At 43.2% G+C, this 19,033-nt stretch overlaps 2 protein-coding genes across 6 annotated transcripts in view; one reads left to right on the top strand and one right to left on the bottom strand.

The window, feature by feature from the left end:
* The window catches only part of MCM10 (minichromosome maintenance 10 replication initiation factor), a 43,355-nt gene that overhangs the window by 9,131 nt on the left and 15,191 nt on the right, over positions 1-19,033 (top strand). For all 5 annotated transcript variants that reach the window (XM_039478996.2, XM_074405024.1, XM_074405025.1 and 2 more), the window contains 8 exons: positions 346-517; positions 5,218-5,383; positions 7,914-8,081; positions 11,135-11,251; positions 14,117-14,316; positions 16,946-17,046; positions 17,904-18,011; positions 18,091-18,208. In XM_039478996.2, the coding sequence (XP_039334930.2) occupies positions 346-517; positions 5,218-5,383; positions 7,914-8,081; positions 11,135-11,251; positions 14,117-14,316; positions 16,946-17,046; positions 17,904-18,011; positions 18,091-18,208 (1,150 nt within the window). The remainder of the gene's footprint in view (positions 1-345; positions 518-5,217; positions 5,384-7,913; positions 8,082-11,134; positions 11,252-14,116; positions 14,317-16,945; positions 17,047-17,903; positions 18,012-18,090; positions 18,209-19,033) is intronic.
* The window catches only part of UCMA (upper zone of growth plate and cartilage matrix associated), a 47,597-nt gene continuing 38,465 nt past the window's right edge, over positions 9,902-19,033 (bottom strand). Inside the window, exon 5 of the mRNA XM_074405031.1 lies at positions 9,902-10,219. Coding sequence (XP_074261132.1) covers positions 10,108-10,219 — 112 coding nt within the window. The 3' untranslated portion in view covers positions 9,902-10,107. The remainder of the gene's footprint in view (positions 10,220-19,033) is intronic.

Genomic DNA, 19,033 nt, shown 5'->3' with positions numbered 1-19,033 from the left:
AGGCCGGGTGCAGTGCTCACGCCTGTAACCCCAGCACTTTGGAAGGCCTATGCCGGTGAATTGCTTGGACTTAGGAGTACAAGATTATCCTGGGCAGCATGGGAAAACTTGTCTCTACAAAAAATAGAAAAATAAGCCGGGCATGGTGCATGCCTCTGGTCCCAGCTACTCAGAAATCACTTAAACCCAGGAGATGGAGGTTGCAGTGATCCCAGAATCATGCCACTGCATTCCTGCCTGGTGACCCAGTGAGTTCCTGTCACCAAATAAAGGAACAAGTCTGTAAAAATAAATTTTGTGATTATCAGTGTGGTTGCCTTTTCGTTAATTGTGTTGATTTTCTAGAGCCCAAAAGCTCCTCTTCAAGGATGACAAGTGCACCCTCCCAACCACTCCAAACTATTTCTTGGAACAAACCTACTGGGATAACCAGAGGTCAGACCATGGGGACCGCAGGAAGCTCTGGGGAAACAGCTCAGCCGGTCTGCACGGAAGCCTTCTCCGGCCTGCGGCTCAGGTCAGTAGTAGCTCTACCATCTGTTCATTTGTGCCACTACTGCATGGCTCTTTGTGCCTCTCAGAGTCTTTTAGCAGTAGTGTGTTTATACATCAGGATCCATATAAAACACCAGCAGCTCGTGAACTGTGCAAAACCCTGCCATAAGACTAGCAGTAGCCCTGGGTTTGACTAAGTACAGTTGCATATGCAACGTTTAAGAAGGACTTTTTCTTATGCATTTAATCAACAACGAATATGTATCTATAAAAAGAAATGGGCAAATGGTAGTAATATTTAATTAGAAATTGACAGATGGAAACAGTCGACTTTTAAGATTTGTCTCCATCTCTATTGAGGTATATTTAGACTATTTTTAAATACATAGACAGTTCAACCAGGATAATACTTCTGCAGTCAAGCAATTACAGGATTGCATTGGCTCTTCTGAGTCTTTTGTGGTTCTGTATATATTTTAGGATCATTTTTTCTGTTTCTTTGGATTCTTGTAATTGATGTTAAGAAAAATAGCTATGCCCTTTTTCTTTCCAATACCCTCTTTAAGGCAAATTTATATTCTTTGCTAAGATAGTCTGTTAAAACAGGAATATATTTCAAGCTCAATTAAAAGCTGTGTTCAAATCCTGGACTTTGATTTGACTTTATTTTTTATTATCTATACTCTGTATCACTGCTCCATTGTATCTCCGTCACTGCATCTGAATAATCCCAGGCAGCACAGTCATCCTCACCATGAGACTGGATTGCTTTTAGCACAATCCCTTTGAGGAACCAAGTGAAACCCCTCTAGAACTCCTAAACCTTGCTGGTCTAAACATCAGCCAACAAGTAAGGCTCTTAAACTGCTAAGCTCTTAAAGTATTATTAGGCAGAGGAGAATAAGTGTTGCCAGCATACAATAAAAATGTATTGTAAGGCTGGTTGGTTGCTCACACCTGTAATCCCAACTTTGGGAGGTCAAGGCAGGAGGATTACTTGAAGTCAGGAGCTCGAGACCAGTCGGGGCAACATAGTGAGACCTCATCTCTACAAAAAGCAAATTAGCTGGATGCAGGGGCATGCACCTATAGTCCTACTTGAGGGGCTGAGGCAGGAAGATCACTTGAGCCCAGGAGTTCAAGACTGCAGTGACCTATGATCTTACCACTGCACGCCAGCCTGGGCAACAGAGCAAGACCCTGTTTCTACAAACAAAAAAGAAGTGTATTGTAAAGACTTGGTATTCTCCAGAACTGAAGAATGTATATCTTAATTGCATCTGAGACAGTCTGAGAAATAGAATACAGCAGTAGAAGCTGTGGATCTCACTGAGGGGGCTGCAGGGTGCCTTCTCAAGGTAGAGAATTAGCCCCTCCTGAGATGCTATTGCCTGCCCCCAACCATGGCCCACATGAAGCTCCCTGCTGGTAATGAACAGTGTAGCTGCTGGGGGCATTTATTGCACATGTGAATCAAAATTGAGGTAGAAGAGGCTTAAACTACTCAGCAAAAGCTTCTAAATGGCTTTGAAATTTAAGGGATTACAGAATTGTTTGAGTCTTTTTGTAATTGTTATACGTGAACCTCAGGCCCCGACATGGGTTGAGTATCCCTTATCCAAAATGCTTGGGACCAGAATTGTTTTGGATTTTGGATTCTGGAATATTTACATTATACAGACTTGCTGGTTAAGCATCCCAAATCTCAAAATCCCAAATCCGAAATGTTACAGTAAGTATTTCCTTTGAGTGTCATGTTTGTGGTCAGAAAGTTTTAGATTTTGGAGCTTTTTTTGGTAGTAATCTATTAACTTGTTGTTAAGGAAAAACCCCTGAGCTGTATGGAAGAACTTTTCCCTAGCAGCGCATGGTGGCTCACACCTGTAATCCCAGCACTTTGGGAGGCTGAGGGGGGCAGATTGCTTGAGCTCACGAGTTTGAGACCAACCTGGGCAATAGGGCAAAACCCCATCATTAAAGAAACAGAGATGTTACCACCAAGTATGGTGACATGCACCTATAGTCCCAGCAGCTTGGGAGGCTGAGTGGGGAGGTCAAGCCTGCAGTGAGCCGAGATTGTTCTACTGCACTCCATCCTGGACCACAGAGCAGGACCCTATCTCAAAAAAAAAAAAAAAAAAAAAGTTTCCTCAAAACTGGGAAGGATCCAAAAGCCAAAGAGTGACTTGGACTTAGATGTAAGGCACTCCTGGATGGCAGCAAGACTGTTTGGGAGATCCGCCCGCTTGTCCGTTTTTGCTTGGGTTACCTATGCTTTTCAGTTATTTCTCTACAAATCTTTGCCCAGACCAATGTCCTAGAGAGTTTCCCCAGTGTTTTCTTTTAGTGATCTCATAGTTTCAGGTCTTAGATTTAAGTCTTTCATCTTTTTTTTTTGAGACAGTCTTGCTCTGTCGCCCTGGCTGGTGTACAGTGTTGTGATCGCAGCTCACTGCTACCTCTGCCTCCCGGTTGAAGTGATTCTCCTGCCTCGGCCTCCCAAGTAGCTGGGACTACAAGCACATGTCACCACTCCTGGCTATTTCTATTTTTAGTAGAAACCGCCATGTTGGCCAGGCTAGCCTCAAACTCCTGACCTCAGGTGATCCAGCTGCCTCGGCTTCCTAAAGTACTGGGATTATAGGCATGAGCCACCATGCCTGGGCTCTTGAATCCATTTTGATGTTATTTTTGTATATGGCCAGAGATACAGGTGTAGTTTCATTCTTCTGCATATGGATATCTAGTTTTCCCAGCACCATTTGTTGAAGAGACTGTCCTTTCCCCATTGTATGTTCTTTGTGCCTTTGTTGAAAATGAGTTCATTCTAGATTTATGGATTCGTTTCTGAGTTCTCTATTCTGTTCTGTTCATCTGTGTTTCTGTTTTTATGCCAGTACCATGCTGTTTTGGTTACTATAGCTTTAGTATAGTTTGAAGTCAGGCAATATGATTCCTCCAGTTTTTTTCTTTTTGCTCAGGATTGCTTTGGCTATTTTGGGTCTTTTGTGTTTCCATATATGTTTAAGGATTGTTTTTTTCTGTTTCTGTGAAGATTATCGTTGGTACCTTGATGGGGATTGTATTAACTCTCTAGTTTGCTTTGGATAGTATGGACATTTTAACAACATTGATTCTTCCCATCCATCGACATGGGCTATTTTTCCATTTTGGGTATCCTCTTTAATTTCTTGCATCTGTGTTTTTGAGTTTTTATTGTAGAGCTCTTTCACGTCTTTGGTTAAGTGTATTACTAGGTATTTTATTTGTAGCAGTTGTAAATGGGATTACTTTCTTGATTTTCAGATTGTTGTTGTCATATAGAAATGCTACTGATTTTTATGTATTGATTTTGTATCCTGCAACTTTACAGAATTGTTTTTATCAGTGCTGATAGTTTTTTGGTGGAGTCTTTAGGTTTTTCCAAATATAAGATCATATCATCTGCAAACAAGGATAAATTTGACTTCTTCTTTTCCCGTTTGGATGCGCTTTGTCGCTTTCTTATCTGATTGCTCTAGCTAGGACTCCTCTAAGCTGTTTGCCTACTGTGTATGTGTGACGAAACTCTTTTCTTGATGTGTTCCCAGATATGCTCCAGGATGGTTGAGTTCTCAGGGACACCTGCTCCTTGGCTGGGCACCATAGTCTTAGCTCACTACCAGGCCTTCACGGTTCAGGCAGCTGACATACACCCTTAAGTAATTTGGAGCGGATGGAGGGGACCTATCACATTATACTCACAGAAATCAGGCAAAGGAAAGAATTTTGCCAGTGAAGTCAGTGTTTTGCCTTCTGACTTAGAACAATGGACAAATATTCTTCATTGTTCAGACTTAGCCCTGGGACTTTCTGTTCCAGAAGACTTATGAAATAGTGAAGAAGCATGTTTTGCTCTGAGTGTTATCTCTTGTCTGCAAATATATAATGCGATCAAAGATGAAACAAGTGTTAATAATCCTAATAGTTTTTTGGTCAGTCATTAGGAAGAATATACTAATTGAAGCTACATTCGGAAGCCTTTATTGCATGTCAAAATCTTGACTTTAAGAAAATTCAATTAGAGTAGTAGAACTCGTGAAATTCTTGCATAATGGAAATTTAAATGTCTTATTTATGAATATCAATTCATGGTTTTGTAATAGTAAAAAAGGATTGTATTCAGGATATTAAAATTTGCATAATTTAAGAGCTTAAAGGATTTGTGATCTTTCTTATATTCTATGTAAGCCCTAGATCTATAACCAAAGAAAGGCAAACCTAGCTTTAGAAATTACCTTACAGGCCAGGTACGGTGGCTCATGCCTATAATCCCCACACTTTGGAAGGCTGAGGCAAGTGGATCGCTTTAAGGCCGGGAGTTAGAGACCAGCCAATACAAAAATTGGCTGGGCGTGCTATCACGTGCCTGTAGTCCCAGCTACTCAGGAGGCTAAGGCAGGAGAATCACTTGAACCTGGGAGGTAGAGGCTGCCGTGAGCCAAGATCGCACCACTGCACTCCAGCCTAGGCAACAGAGTGAGACTCCGTCTCCAAAAAAAACAAAAAAAAAAACAACAACTTACTTTATGTATTTGCTGTAAAAATGGATCTATATAACTAAGCTTCCTGAGAACAGGTACTGTAGAGCTTTCTGCCCATCACATTCCCTTACCACCTGCTAAGGTACCAGGTAATTTTTTATTAGAATCACAATTACTAATCGCTGGTTTCTTAACCCAGGCGGCCTCGAGTATCCTCCACAGAAATGAACAAGAAAATGACCGGCCGAAAACTGATCAGACTGTCTCAGATCAAGGAAAAGATGGCAAGAGAGAAGCTGGAAGAAATAGACTGGGTGACATTTGGGGTTATACTGAAAAAGATTACGCCACAGAGTATGAACAGCGTAAGCCATTGTGTTGGTTTCTTAGCAGTTTTACTACAAACTAACAGTGGGAATTCGAATTTGCTAACTGGAACCTGTTGGTGTTTCATTTAGAAATATGTATAGTGAGTCCCAGAACTACTACACATCACTGAGTTGGTGTCCACTGGGTGAATGCAAAGGATGCCCTACTTAAATAAGACCTACTGGTACCCATTTCTTGGGCTTCACATTGTCCAAATTATTCTTACTGCATTTCACTTGTCATTGTTTTTGGTGACACGTGGTTGTCCCTGTTACACCGTAATGTCTCCCATGGAGGAGAGGCACAAGTAACACACAGGCTGAGCTCACAGATTCTTTGGAAGTCCCTTTAGATGTCAGACGTCAACCACAGAAGTACTGAAATTGCTGGCCTGTGTTAGTGCCATGTGATATGTGTAATTTAATGGTTATTACCATAGATCTATCAGGTTTCAAAATCACTTTTGACTGCGTCAAATGGGAAAGTTATTTTGTAACCTGGCAAATCAGATTGCCTGGCTTCTAAGCCTTGTTCCCTTAACTAGTGATGTTACCTTAGTTTAGCCCTTAATATTTCTTTACTGGCTTCCATTTCTTTTTCTATAAAATGAAGGAACTGGCTTTGATTAGATTGAAAATCTCTCCTATACCTAAAATACTATGATAGATCTTGCCCAACCTTAGGTTTTTCATGTGATCCAACATGAAGTTGAGTTTTCAGAGTAGCTGATCCTAAGCCATTATCCTCAGCAAACTAACAGAGGAACAGAAAACCAAATACTGCATGTCTCACTCATAAGTGGGAGCTGGACATTGAGGTCACATGAACACAGGGAGGGGAATAACACACTCTGGGGCCTGTTGGGAGAGGATGGGGGAGGGAGAGCCTGAGGGAAAAGAGCTAATGGATGCTGGGCTTCATACCTAGGTGATGGGTTGATCGGTGCAGTGAACCACCATAGCATACGTTTACCTATGCAACAAACCTGTATACCCTGCTCATGTTGAGGTAAATGTAGACAGGTCTGATTTTCCTTTGATTAAATTATTAGTTACTTCGTAAGTGGCCGTAATAACGTGAACATGATAGGCATGAGAATTTATCTGAACTCTTCCAAGACAGGCATTGCACAAATCCATGGAAGAGGGACTGCCACGCTTAAAGTCCAGGCAGTACATTCCATACCATCACCCATAACCATACCCAGCCTGGGATGCCTCTGAGACAGTGCAAGTCAAGATTATTCAAATTATTCTGTTTTTAAAAACATCTGTAGAGGTAGAGGTTGTGCCTGTTATAATTGGTCAGCATTTTGAGCTGTATTTCTTCAGATACTTAATAATACTTCTGAAATATTAAGGTTGAACTCAACCAATTTTCTTGAAATGATGCTTTTGTTTTTCTTGTAAGCTAAGCAAAATGTAATAGCCTAGAGTGGAAACTTCTTTATTCATATTAACAATATACTTAGGCCAGGCTTGGTGGCTCACCTATAATCCCGACACTGAGAGGATAGGGTGGGAACATCACTTGAGCCCAGGAGTTCACAACCAACCTGGGAAACATAGTGAGACCTCATCTCTATGAAAAGAAAATAAATCATAAAATTAGCTGGGGCCAGTAGCATGCGCCTACAGTTCCAGCTGCTTGGGAGGCTGAGGATGGGGGATCCTCTGAGTCTAGGAGTTGGAGTGAGCAACAGGACATGATTGTACCACTGGACTCCAGCCTGGGTGACAGAGCAAGACCTTGTCTCTCCAAATAATCATCATAATTAATCAATGATATAGAATGGATTTATTCAATTTACCTAATACTGATTCATATCAGTAAGTTATTAAATGGTAGTGTGTGTCATACCTTCCACTTGTCCTTTTAATGACATGCGTGTGTATCTCTGTGTCATTAGAAAGGCAGTGCTATCCCACTCCCTCTGCTTAGACCAGAGGTAATTAGCGACTCTGCTAACAAGTTTGCCACTGGCTTGCTTTATTTCACCTTCATCTCTAAAATGAGAAGTGTAATATCATGCTAAAGGCTAGGTTAATTTATACTTATCACACATGCTGACAATACATATTCGACTAACAAAATTCTTGGATTTTATGGATTATATGCATATATTTTTCCATAGGAAAACTCTTGACCCATAAATGAAGACAGCATAACCTACAGTTCAAAAATTGTTAAATGTGGCCAGGTGCGGTGGCTCACGCCTGTAATCCCAGTACTTTGAGAGGCCAAGGCGGGTGGATCATGAGGTCAAGAGATCAAGATCATCCTGGTCAACATAGTGAAACCCCGTCTCTACTAAAAATACAAAAAATTAGCTGGGCATGGTGGCACATGCCTGTAATGCCAGCTACTCAGGAGGCTGAGGCAAGAGAATTGCCTGAACCCAGGAGGCGGAGGTTGCGGTGAGCCGAGATCGCGTCATTGCACTCCAGCCTGGGCAACGAGAGCAAAACTCTGTCTCAAAAAAAAAAAAAAAAAATTGTTAAAAGTAAGAATAACTATTTGTTCCAGGGAAAAACCTTCAGCATTTGGAAACTCAATGATCTTCGTGACCTCACACAGTGCGTGTCTGTGTTCTTATTTGGAGAAGTTCACAAAGCACTCTGGAAGACGGAGCAGGGGACTGTAGTAGGGATCCTCAATGCCAACCCCATGAAGCCCAAGGATGGTTCAGAGGAGGTAAGAGCCTGTTTCTGGGATTACATTGATGATTGTCTCTACAAGTTAGCTGAGTTTTATCAAAGACACTTGAGGCTGCGCATGGTGGCTCTTATCTGTAATCCTAACACTTTGGGAGGCCAAAGCGGGAGGATCACTTGATCCCAGGAGTTCAAGACCAGCCTGGTCACCACAGTGAGACCCTCCAACCTCTACAAAAAAATTTAAAAATTGGCCAGCAGTGGAGGCACACAACTGTAGTTCCAGCTACTCAGGAGGCTGTGGTAGGAGGATCACTTGAGCTCCTAAGGTCGAGGCTATAGTGAGCCGTGATTGTGCCACTGCACTCCAACCTAGGCACAAAAGTAGATCCCATCTCAAAAAAGAAAAGAAAAGAAAAAAATCTGTATTAGTCTACCTCCAGAAAATAAATCATGCTTTTATGTGATTGTGTCTCCGTGAATCTGGCTTGTTTTTCGTTCCTTCATTACCCACCAGTATTCTGAATTTCCACCTGTTTCAAGCATTTTGTAACAACTACTTTTGTCTTTTCAAATTAGTTACAAAGTTCCTGTAGTTTTTTGAACTGTTGTGCTCAGGTTTCCTTACATTTGATACTTTTTTTTGAGAGTGAGTCTTGCTTTGTCGCCCAGGCTATATATAGTACAGTAACTTGATCTTGACTCACTGCAACCTGCATCTTCTGGGCTCAAGGGATACTTCCACCTTTGCCTCCTGGGTAGCTAGCTGTAAATATAGGTGTGTGCCACCATGCTCAGCTAATTTTTGTGGTTTGTTTTTTTCTTTTTTTTTCTTTTTTCTTTTTTTTTGAGACGGAGTTTCACTGTTGTTGCCCAGACTAAAGTACAGTGGCGTGATCTCGGCTCACTGCAACCTCCGCCTCCCAGTTTCAAGCAATTCTCCTGCCTCAACCTCCCAAGCAGTTGGGATTACAGGCATGCGCCACCATGCCCGGCTAATTTTTTTGTGTTTTTAGTGGAGATGAGGCTTCACCGTGTTGGCCAGGTGAGTTTCGAACTCCTGACCTCAGGTGATCTCCCTGCCTGGGTCTCCCAAAGTGCTGGGATTACAAGCGTGAGCCACCTAGCCTGCCCTGTTTTGTGGTTTTGTTTTGTTTTGTTTTGTTTTTTAACAAAAAACAGGGTTTCACTATATTGCCCAGGCTTGTCTCAAACCCTTGGGCTCGGGTGATCTACCCACCTTAGCCCCCCAAAGTGCTGGGATTACAAGTGTGGGCCACCGTGCCCATCCAGATTCCTTATATAAATTTTTATGGTGGCATCAAGAAAGCAGGGTGTTATAGTTGAGGGAATTTTGCTCCACTGACTATGACAGCCATAGCTGCAGTTTAAAATCAAAGTGAATTTTCATCTTCTCAGGCAACACTACAGTTCTGGCACTACCCACCGCTTCTCTAGGGAATCGCAAATCTAGACACAGTGTGAATAGCAATGGGCAGTTTCTCTACTCTGACCCAGCACCTAATTTTACTCTATTGTAGTCAGATGATTATTTTCAAGAGAAGTGAAGAAAAGGTTACCTCATGCCCTGCTTTCACCAGAGAATGTCAACAAATCTTCCTCTATTGGTTAGGAGGGTGTTCGGCTGCTAGTAACAAACTTAAGTACAGTTTCTTTTCGACGATAAACAGTGGGGGCTTATTTTTCTTATATATATATTTTTAAATCGAGATTAAGGCACTATGGTGATTTAAGAGCAACATCTCCTGGTCACGAGGTGCCTTTGAAACGTAAGCCATCACTGTGAAGTGGCATACCGTGGAAGGGTACCAGTTGCTTGGAGAGGAACACCATGCACTGTTTACAATCCCATGGGAGGGCTCTAAACACCTTGCCAATTTCTACTATTTCTAGATCTGGTAGGTTCCCAGGTCTGGCGGAAAGCCTTGTACAAACCCAGCTGCCAGTGGTTCAGCACAAACCAAGCTGTCTGCAGTTTTGCATAAACCCACCTGTAGGAGCATGCGTCCAGGAGATAAAACACTTACACAGTTGGGCGAAGCACCTTAGGCAGCAGGAGTCCACAGAAGCCTAGGATCTAGGTTGAGCCGGTCCACGAAGCCTCGGGAAAGGCACTCCAGGCAAGTGGAGTCCTGTCTGCTCAGGCCTCTCTTCACCCTGCAGCAGAGGGATCATGAAAGCACCCTGATCTGGATTTTATAACCTGGATGCTACTTGGCTCATTGAGCTCAAGTGTTGTAGATTTTGTCCTACGAGGCGTGAGCATAAAGCCCAGGCTATTCAGGACAGTACCTCTTGGTACAATCGGTTCAAGAAGGAAGTTGTAAACAAGAAGGGAGAGAGCTGAGTTCACCAAGGCCCTTCAGGGACTGTCTCCCTATAGTCATCTCCATTCAAGGCAAGAAGTGAGGAGGAAGGGGGAGCCAGCCTCCTAACTCATTTTGTCAGGAAAGCAAAAGCTTCCCTACCAACTCCTGCTTACATCTGATCATCTAGAACTTATCACATAACCACTGCTCGCTCTAAGGAGCGCTGGGAAAACAGGGAACAGGATCTATTACCTGAGGCTGAGAACTCGGTCAGCCCAGATAAAATCAGGATTCCAATCGCAAAGATGAAGGAAAGGATGGAAAATAGGAAGAGAATTGAAGGTGAAACAGTTGTAGAGCACTGGTTTTACATTCCTTTACACCAGTACAACCTTTCTCCTTTTTGAGACAGGGCCTCACTCTCTTGCCCAGGCTGGAGTGCAGTCACAGCTCACTGCAGCCTAGACTTCCCAGGCTCCAGTGATCCTCCCACTTCAGCCCCACAAGTAGCTGGGACTACAGGCACACACCACAACACCTAGCTGATTTTTGTTTTTGTAGAGACAGGGTTTTGGCCACATTGCCTAGGCTGGCCTCAAGAGATCCACTCACCTCGGCCTCCCAGAGTACTAGGATTATAGGTGTGAGCCACTGCACCTGGCCATAACCTTAAATCAGCACCAACCGTTCTTTTCTCTATTCCTGCTAATAAAGGGCCATAATTTTGTCTGCCTTTAACTCCTGCCCCACCTCTTTCTTCCAGGTGTGTTTATCTATCGATCATCCTCAAAAGGTCTTAATTATGGGTGAAGCTCTCGACCTGGGAACCTGTAAAGCCAGGAAGAAGAACGGAGAGCCATGCACGCAGACTGTGAATTTGGTTGGTTTCAGCTTTGTTAGGATGGTTTCTGCTAAAGAAAAGAATGGTTAGGAATAAACTGTGGGTGCTTAACCTGTGATAACCAATTTGGAACTGAGTTTTCTACTAAAGAGTCAAAATGAGAACATTTAATGTGTGGGTAATAATCCCCAGTTTAAAAAAGTGAGGGCAGGGGAAGGTGGGGAGATTAAACCTTCTTAGGAAAATGATCTTTTTTTTTTTTGAGATGGAGTTTCACTTTTGTTGTCCAAGCTGGAGTGCAATGGCGCCATCTCGGCTCACTACAACTTCTGCCTCCTGGTTCAAGTGATTCCCCTGTCTTAGCCTCCCAGTAGCTAGGATTTACAGGCGCATGCCACCACACCGGGCTAATTTTTGTATTTTTAGTAAAGACAGGGTTTCATCATATTGGTCAGGCTGGTCTGAAACTCCTGACCTCAGGTAATCCGTCTGCTTTGGCCTCTCAAAGTGTTGGGATTACAGACATGAGCCACTACACCTGGTGGAAAGTGATCTTTTATCTGACCAAGAGGTTTAAGACAGAATTTTTGTTTGCCTTCAATTCTTATAGTTCCGCAGAGCAAACATGATGAAATACAATGAAAATTGTATTTTAGCCTGTATTTCAAGTCAATTATACCTTTTCTTAGGACTTTTTAAGGAATAATAGCTTTATTTAGGTATAATTTACATACTATTCCATTCACCAAAACAATTCAGGCCTGGTGCAGTGGCTCATACTTGTGATCCCAGCACTTTGGGAGGTCCAGGTAAGCAGATCACCTGAGGTCAGGAGTTCGACAACAGCCTGGCCAACATGGTGAAACCCCATCTCTACTAAAAATACAAAAATTAGCTGGGCATGGTGGGGGATGCCTCTAGTCCCAACTACTTGGGAGGCTGAAGCAAGAGAATCACTTGAAACCAGGAGATAGGTTTCAGTGAGCCGGAATCACACTATTACACTCCAGCCTGGGTGACAGAGTGAGATTCTGTCTCAAAAAATAATAAATAAATAAACAATTCAGTAATTTCTAGTACATTCACAGAGTTTTGCAACCATCACCACTATGTAATTTCAGAACCCTTTCATTACCCCAGAAAAACACCCAAAACCCACTAGTAGTTATTCTGAGTTTCCTCTTCTCCAGTCCCTGGTAAATGCTAACCTACTTTCTGTCTCTATGTATTTGCCTCTTCTAGACATTTTATATAATAGAATCACAATATGTGACCTTTCCTGTCCAGCTTCTTTTACTTAACATAATGTTTCTCACGACCGATCCATGCTGTAGTATTTGCAACACTTTATTCCTTTCTGTGGGTAAATAATATTCCATTGTATGGATATACCACGTTGTTTATTCTTTCATCAGTTGATAGATGGTTGGGTTGTTGCCACATTTAGCTATTATGAATAATGCTGCTAAAACACACATGCCAGTTTTGTGGGGGATGTATGTGCTCCACCGTCTTGGGCATATACCTGGGAGTGGGATTGCTGGGGCAGTATGGTAATCTGTCTCAATTTTTGAGGACCTGCCACACTGGTTTCCCAAGTGGCCACGCCGTTTTCCATCACACCAATAATGTATGAACTTTCCAGTTTCTCCCTGTCATTGTTGGCACCTGTCACTGTATTTCTTTTTTGTTACAGCCCTTGTAGTAGTTGTGAAGGGGTACTTCTTAGCGTTCTTTGAAAGGGTTAAATGACAGTTTTGGTTTCATCTCTTTGTAGTTTCCTTATTCCTTCCTGTTAGATGAATTCGTGGGCAGGAAGTAATAATGTGGGAGACAGTTGGAAAATGAGGTTTCAGAGTGAAGTACCTAACAGATCTCCCTGTGAGAAACAGATCCTTAAAAATCCATTGCCTGGCCAGGCACGGTGGCTCATGCAAGTCATCCCAACACTTTGGGTGGCCAAAATGGGCAGATCACTTGAAGCCAGGAGTTTGAGACCATGAAACCCCGTCTCTGCTAAAAATAGAAAAGTTAGCCGGGCGTGGTGGTGCGGTGGTGCGTGCCAGTAATCTCAGCTACTTGAGAGGCTGAGGCAGGAGAATCACTTGAACCCAGGAGGCAGAGGCTGCAGTGAGCCAAGATCACACCACTGCACTCCAGCCTGGGTGACAGAGAGAGACTGTCTCTAAAAAAAAGGAAATTCCATTGACACTGTAACTTCTGTTCAACCAATAGAACAATTCTGCACCAACTCCCTTTGTTTCTTTCACTGAAAGGATAGCACCTGTCGAAGGATCAACTAGAGAAACGGCTGGAAAAGCCTCACTGGGAGCTGATTTTGTTTTTAAATTATTTTTTATTGAGGCAAAATTCACAATATGCAGTTAACCATTTAAAAATATTTATTATGCAGTGATACTTAGTTGTGTAACCACCAGCTCCCTGGTTTCAAGATTCCATCACCCTGTAAAAACACTGGCCCCATTAAGTCATCACTCCCATCCCCCACTCCCTCCGTCTCTTGGTGTCGTCTCGTCTGCTTTCTGTCTCTGTGGATTTGTCTCTTCTGTAAAAGGACTTACACAACGTGGGATCTTGTGAGTCTGACTTCTTTCACCTTCCTTGTTTTCAAGGTTCATCCTAGAAGCTGATTTCATTTCCTTTGTAGAAAGAGGGCAAGGGGAGTTTCACCAGAACAGTACTTTCAGGGGACTCAAAGGGAAGACCTTCTTCCCCTCGGGGACTGAGCGGCCAGCCGTTCCACGTTGGGAACGGTCTTGGAGGTCAGCAGGGAGGACTCTGCCTGAGTCATGTTCCAGGAAGCCGGGAGAAGGAACTGTGTCTGCTCATTGCTGTTTCCTGGCCTGTCACCCTCATCTGATGCCACTGCTCTGCCTTTTGCAGCGTGACTGTGAGTACTGTCAGTACCACGTCCAGGCTCAGTACAAGAAGCTCAGTGCAAAGCGCGCCGATTTGCAGTCCACCTTCTCTGGAGGACGAATTCCAAAGAAGTTTGCGCGCAGAGCCACCAGCCTCAAAGAACGGCTGTGCCAAGATGGCTTTTACTACGGAGGGGTTTCTTCTGCCTCGTATGCAGCTTCAATGTAAGACATTCTCGGGGCTTATTTTGGGGCAAGGATTTTGCTTATCAAAGACTAAACCTACCGCTTGTACCTTCTTGTAACCATCATAGGATACTTGGATGGTTTTATCTTTCATAACTCACTGCCCGAAACAAGTTGGTTAAGAACCTCTTTTGTTCCCAGGCAGACAGAAGAGCATTCAGGAGAGAGAGAACTTGACTTACGTTGTGTTGGGCTTTAAGAGAGCCCACTCTTCCTCTTCAACTTCTTTTGGTTTTGGGGGGTTTTTCTTTTTTGAGATGGAGTCTCGCTCTGTCGCCCAGGCTAGAGTGCAGTGGCACAGTCTCAGCTCACTGCAACCTCCACCTCCTGGGTTCAGGTGATTCTTCGGCCTCAGCCTCCTGAGTGCTATAGGGACTATAGGTGTGTGCCACCACACCCAACTAATTTTTGCATTTTTAATACAGACAAGGTTTCACCATGTTGGCCAGACTGGTCTCAAACTCCTGACCTGAAGTGATCCACCTTCCTCGGCCTCCCAAAGTACTGGGATTACAGGCGTGAGCTACCACGCCCGGGCCCTCTTTGACTTCTAATGTGAATAGTGCAACTTTGTCAGGGCTTTTAAAAATGTGTTAATCACATTGTTAACACCCTTCTGATTATTCTTCCTACAACTATTTATTGCAGGATGGTGAGGCTCCAGACCTCATGGAACCCACATTTCATTCAGTGAGCAAATATACTGTGAATCCTCACATAGGGACTGGGGCGATGCTGGGTAGGCCTCTGTGGCCGCTTGCCTGGGGATCTCAGAGTCAATAGAGTCCCTGACATTGTAATCCAAGGGTGTGCAATCTTTTGGCTTCCCTGGGCTCCACTGGAAGAAGAATTGTCTTGGGCCATACGTAAAATACACTAATGATATCTGATAAGCTAAAAAAAAAAAAGAGAGAGAGAGAAAAGAAAACTCTCTTAATGTTTTAAGAAAAGTTTATGAATTTGTGTTGGGCCACATTCAAAGCCACCCTGGGCTGCGTGTGGCCCGAGGGCTGCAGGTTGGGCAAGCTCGTAATCAGTGACCGCTTCACCACATTATAGAAAGCACATCTGAGGACTTGGCATCAGGCAGCTACAGTTGGTCCAAGAACAAAACAGGTTTGTGTTCCCAATCCAACAGAAATGGGGCAAGACGATTCACTTCCCCTATCTTTTTTTTAACAGTGAGCATGTTTTTGAGATTTAAAACGATTTCTGAATTTTTCCAATCTGCTAAAAGCAATACATGTACATTAGGCTTTTAAAAGAACATATAGTTCAACCAAAGGAGAAAATAAAAAGCAACGCTAATCCTACCACCTGAGAAACTCTTAGTTCCAGGCCAGGCACGGTGGCTCACACCTGTAATCCCAGCACTTTGGGAGGCCAAGGCAGGAGGATCGCTTAAGCCCAGGAATTTGAGACCAGCCTGAGCAACATGGCAAGACCCCTACAAAATACAAAAAAATTAGCTGGGCATGGAGGCACACACCTGTAGTCCCAGCTACTTGGGAGGCTGAGATGGGAGAATTGCTTGAGCCTGGGGAAGTGGAGGCTGCGGTGAGTCACGCTTGCTCTACTGTACTCCAGGTTGGACAACAGAGTGAGACCTTATCTCAAAAAAAAGAAACACCCCAAACTGTTAGTTACTTGGTATATATACTCCTAGGTGTCATGTTTTGTTTTTACATAAGTATAAATTTTTAGTAATATATAATGAGATCATAGTATGCCTATTCTTTGTAACCACCTTTTTTTCCAGTGTAAAATAATTGTTTTTCTTGTCTTACTTATTTTTAGTGGCTACATAGTGTTCTTTTACTTACTCTGCCATAATTCGTTTAAACAGTTCTGTATAGATGAACATTAATGGTTTTTTCAATGTATGACATTATAAAGAAAACTGCCGTTACTATCCTAAATTTTTGCATAATCCTTAATTATTTAAGATAAATATCTAGACTGCTAGTTCAAAGCATTGGCATTTATTTTTATTTCTTTGGCCCAGTTTCCTTCCAGAATGGCCTCAAGCAGATTTGTAAACTGCTTCTAGCTTTCCTCTGTGACACAGTGCATAAACCAGTTACGCCTTAGGGCTGTGGCATTAAGAAAGCCTGCTTAGATGGTGTTTTGAGAAACTTTGATGGGGTTTAAAGGCCACTGCACCCATGAAAGGAGGTCAATTATAAGATAAGAGGGAGGCCGGGCGCGGTGGCTCAAGCCTGTAATCCCAGCACTTTGGGAGGCCGAGGCGGGTGGATCACGAGGTCGAGAGATCGAGACCATCCTGGTCAACATGGTGAAACCCCGTCTCTACTAAAAATACAAAAAAAACTAGCTGGGCGTGGTGGCGCGTGCCTGTAGTCCCAGCTACTCAGGAGGCTGAGGCAGGAGAATTGCCTGAACCCAGGAGGTGGAGGTTGCGGTGAGCCGAGATGGCGCCATTGCACTCCAGCCTGGGTAACGAGAGCGAAACTCCGTCTCAAAAAAAAAAAAAAATAAGATAAGAGGGGCTGGGCGTGGTGGTTCATGATGATCTCTGTGCCTTCTTTACCTCATCAGAGCATTGGGACTTAGTGATTCGCCTTTTGGGGGTGACTTGTCATTTCAGTGCAGCAGCCGTGGCCCCAAAGAAGATGATTCAAACCACTCTGAGTAATCTGGTTGTTAAGGGCACAAACTTGATCATCCAGGAAACACAACAAAAACTCGGTAACTTTGTTTCTCCATACGAAATTTCTTTCTCCAGTTTAATTATGTAGTCTTAGGGATAAAAGAGTTCACATTGGACGCAGTGTACACTGCTCCAGTGTTGGGTGCACCCAAATCTCAGACATCGCCGCTAAAGAACTTATTCATGCACAAAAATAAATAAATAAATATGCAGTCTTTAGGGTTGAACATGGATACAGCTTGTACTCTTAAGTAATGAGAATACACTCATCACCTGTACTTAGTGAGTGGTGTGGTCTGACCTGGAGGAATCAAGCCTGGTTTGCAGGGCCTTAAGAAAAAAAAAAAACAGCATATTGGTCTTAGCTGTGTCTTACTTTAGCATGCTTTTTACAATTTCTTAGTGTTTCTGGGTAAACTCTTAACACCCAGCATTAGAATCAGTAGTATTATCTTCCTGGCCAAACTTCTTATCTGCTATCTTTTGTTAAAATGGGCCTTGGTCATAAAAACAAAACAAAAATTTAATAAAATAAAAATAAATAAAAACAAGTCTTGGTCAGAGAATGCAGCCCCAACCCTGGGCTTATGGTTGTAAACAGTGGTCAGGGACCCTTATCCATAGTGCATATTCCAGAAACAGGGTGTGGAATGACCCCCAGATTTAAGGGCTTACTTAGTATTCTAATCATTACTAGAAATAAAATATACTCAGGATACCCTGCAGTCCAAGTCTGATGTTAGAGGGTAAGAATTCCTTTTTTTCCTGTTGGTATTCCATCTACTTCATTTACATACGACTAAAATTACAGGTACAGAGTTTAGAAAGTGGTATGTCATATGACCTCAAACTATCTAAACATGAATCCTCTAACGCTGGTGTTGACGTGGCACAGGAATACCCCAGAAGAGCCTGTCTTGCTCTGAGGAGTTCAAGGAACTGATGGACCTGCCGACGTGTGGAGCCAGGAACTTAAAACATTTAGCCAAAACCACAGCTTCAGGTACTGTGAGCTGCTGGGCCACACATATGTTCCTTCGGCCGCCCGGGGCACCCCCTCAGTCTGTGGGCTTCTGTTTCAGGGATCATGGGGAGCTCAAAACCTGCCATCCAGTCCATCTCGGCCTCGGCACTCTTGAAGCAACAGAAGCAGCGTATGTTGGAGATGAGAAGAAAGAAATCAGAGGAAATACAGAAGCGGTAAGAGGAGCAGACTTAGTATTCCCCACTTAGGTCATCCAGCTCAGGCATCCTCAGAACGCCTTCGTCGGGTTCCAGAATGTGACTTCAGGTTTCGATTCGCTGCGTTTTAACTCTGAAAGTTTAAAATAGGTTTCCCATAACCTGAATAGCATTTAAGGCTGTATATTTCTTACACTAGTGACTCTCAACACCAAATGGTACAGGTTAGTTATGACCATGGAAAAGGGAAAGGGGTGAGACGTGAAGGGGGAGAGCACAGGTTCCCCTGCTGGCTGTCATTTTTTGATCTTGCCCTTTTTTATTTTTTGAGACAGGTTCTCTCTGTTGCTCAAGCCGAAGTGCAATGGCACAGTCTCGGCTCACTACAGCCTCCATGTCCCAGGCTCACATGATCCTCCTGCCTTGGCCTCCCAAGTATTTGGGACTACAGGCTTGTGCCACTGTGCCTGGCTAATTTTTTGTATTTTTCTGTAGAGACTGGGTTTTGCCACAATTCAGTTTTTTTATGACAGGCAGAGCCAGTGAATAGAGTACAGTTCTTTGGAAAAATGATAAAAATGGAGAGTTACTTTAGAAGCAAAAGCAAGTGGAAGTGTGTTACTTGGCTTCAGCCAATAATTAAAAAAAAATCAAGTGGAAATGCATATGGTAGGTAGACAAATGAATGACTCCTGGACTCAGGTCATCTGAATAATGACGGAGCTGTGGTTCATAGGCACATCATGTGCACTCCATAAACGCAGCATCTGAGCCTCTGGAAAGCTTCTCAGCCTTGTTTGACTAACTGTGTGCCTGGAGGTCAGAGAGCTAGTTTGTGGGAGG

Source organism: Saimiri boliviensis, chromosome 8, assembly GCF_048565385.1.
Source record: "Saimiri boliviensis isolate mSaiBol1 chromosome 8, mSaiBol1.pri, whole genome shotgun sequence".
Lineage (NCBI taxonomy): Eukaryota > Metazoa > Chordata > Mammalia > Primates > Cebidae > Saimiri > Saimiri boliviensis.
The sequence above is the reverse complement of the archived record's forward strand: the minus strand, read 5'-3'. Positions and strand labels throughout refer to the sequence as shown.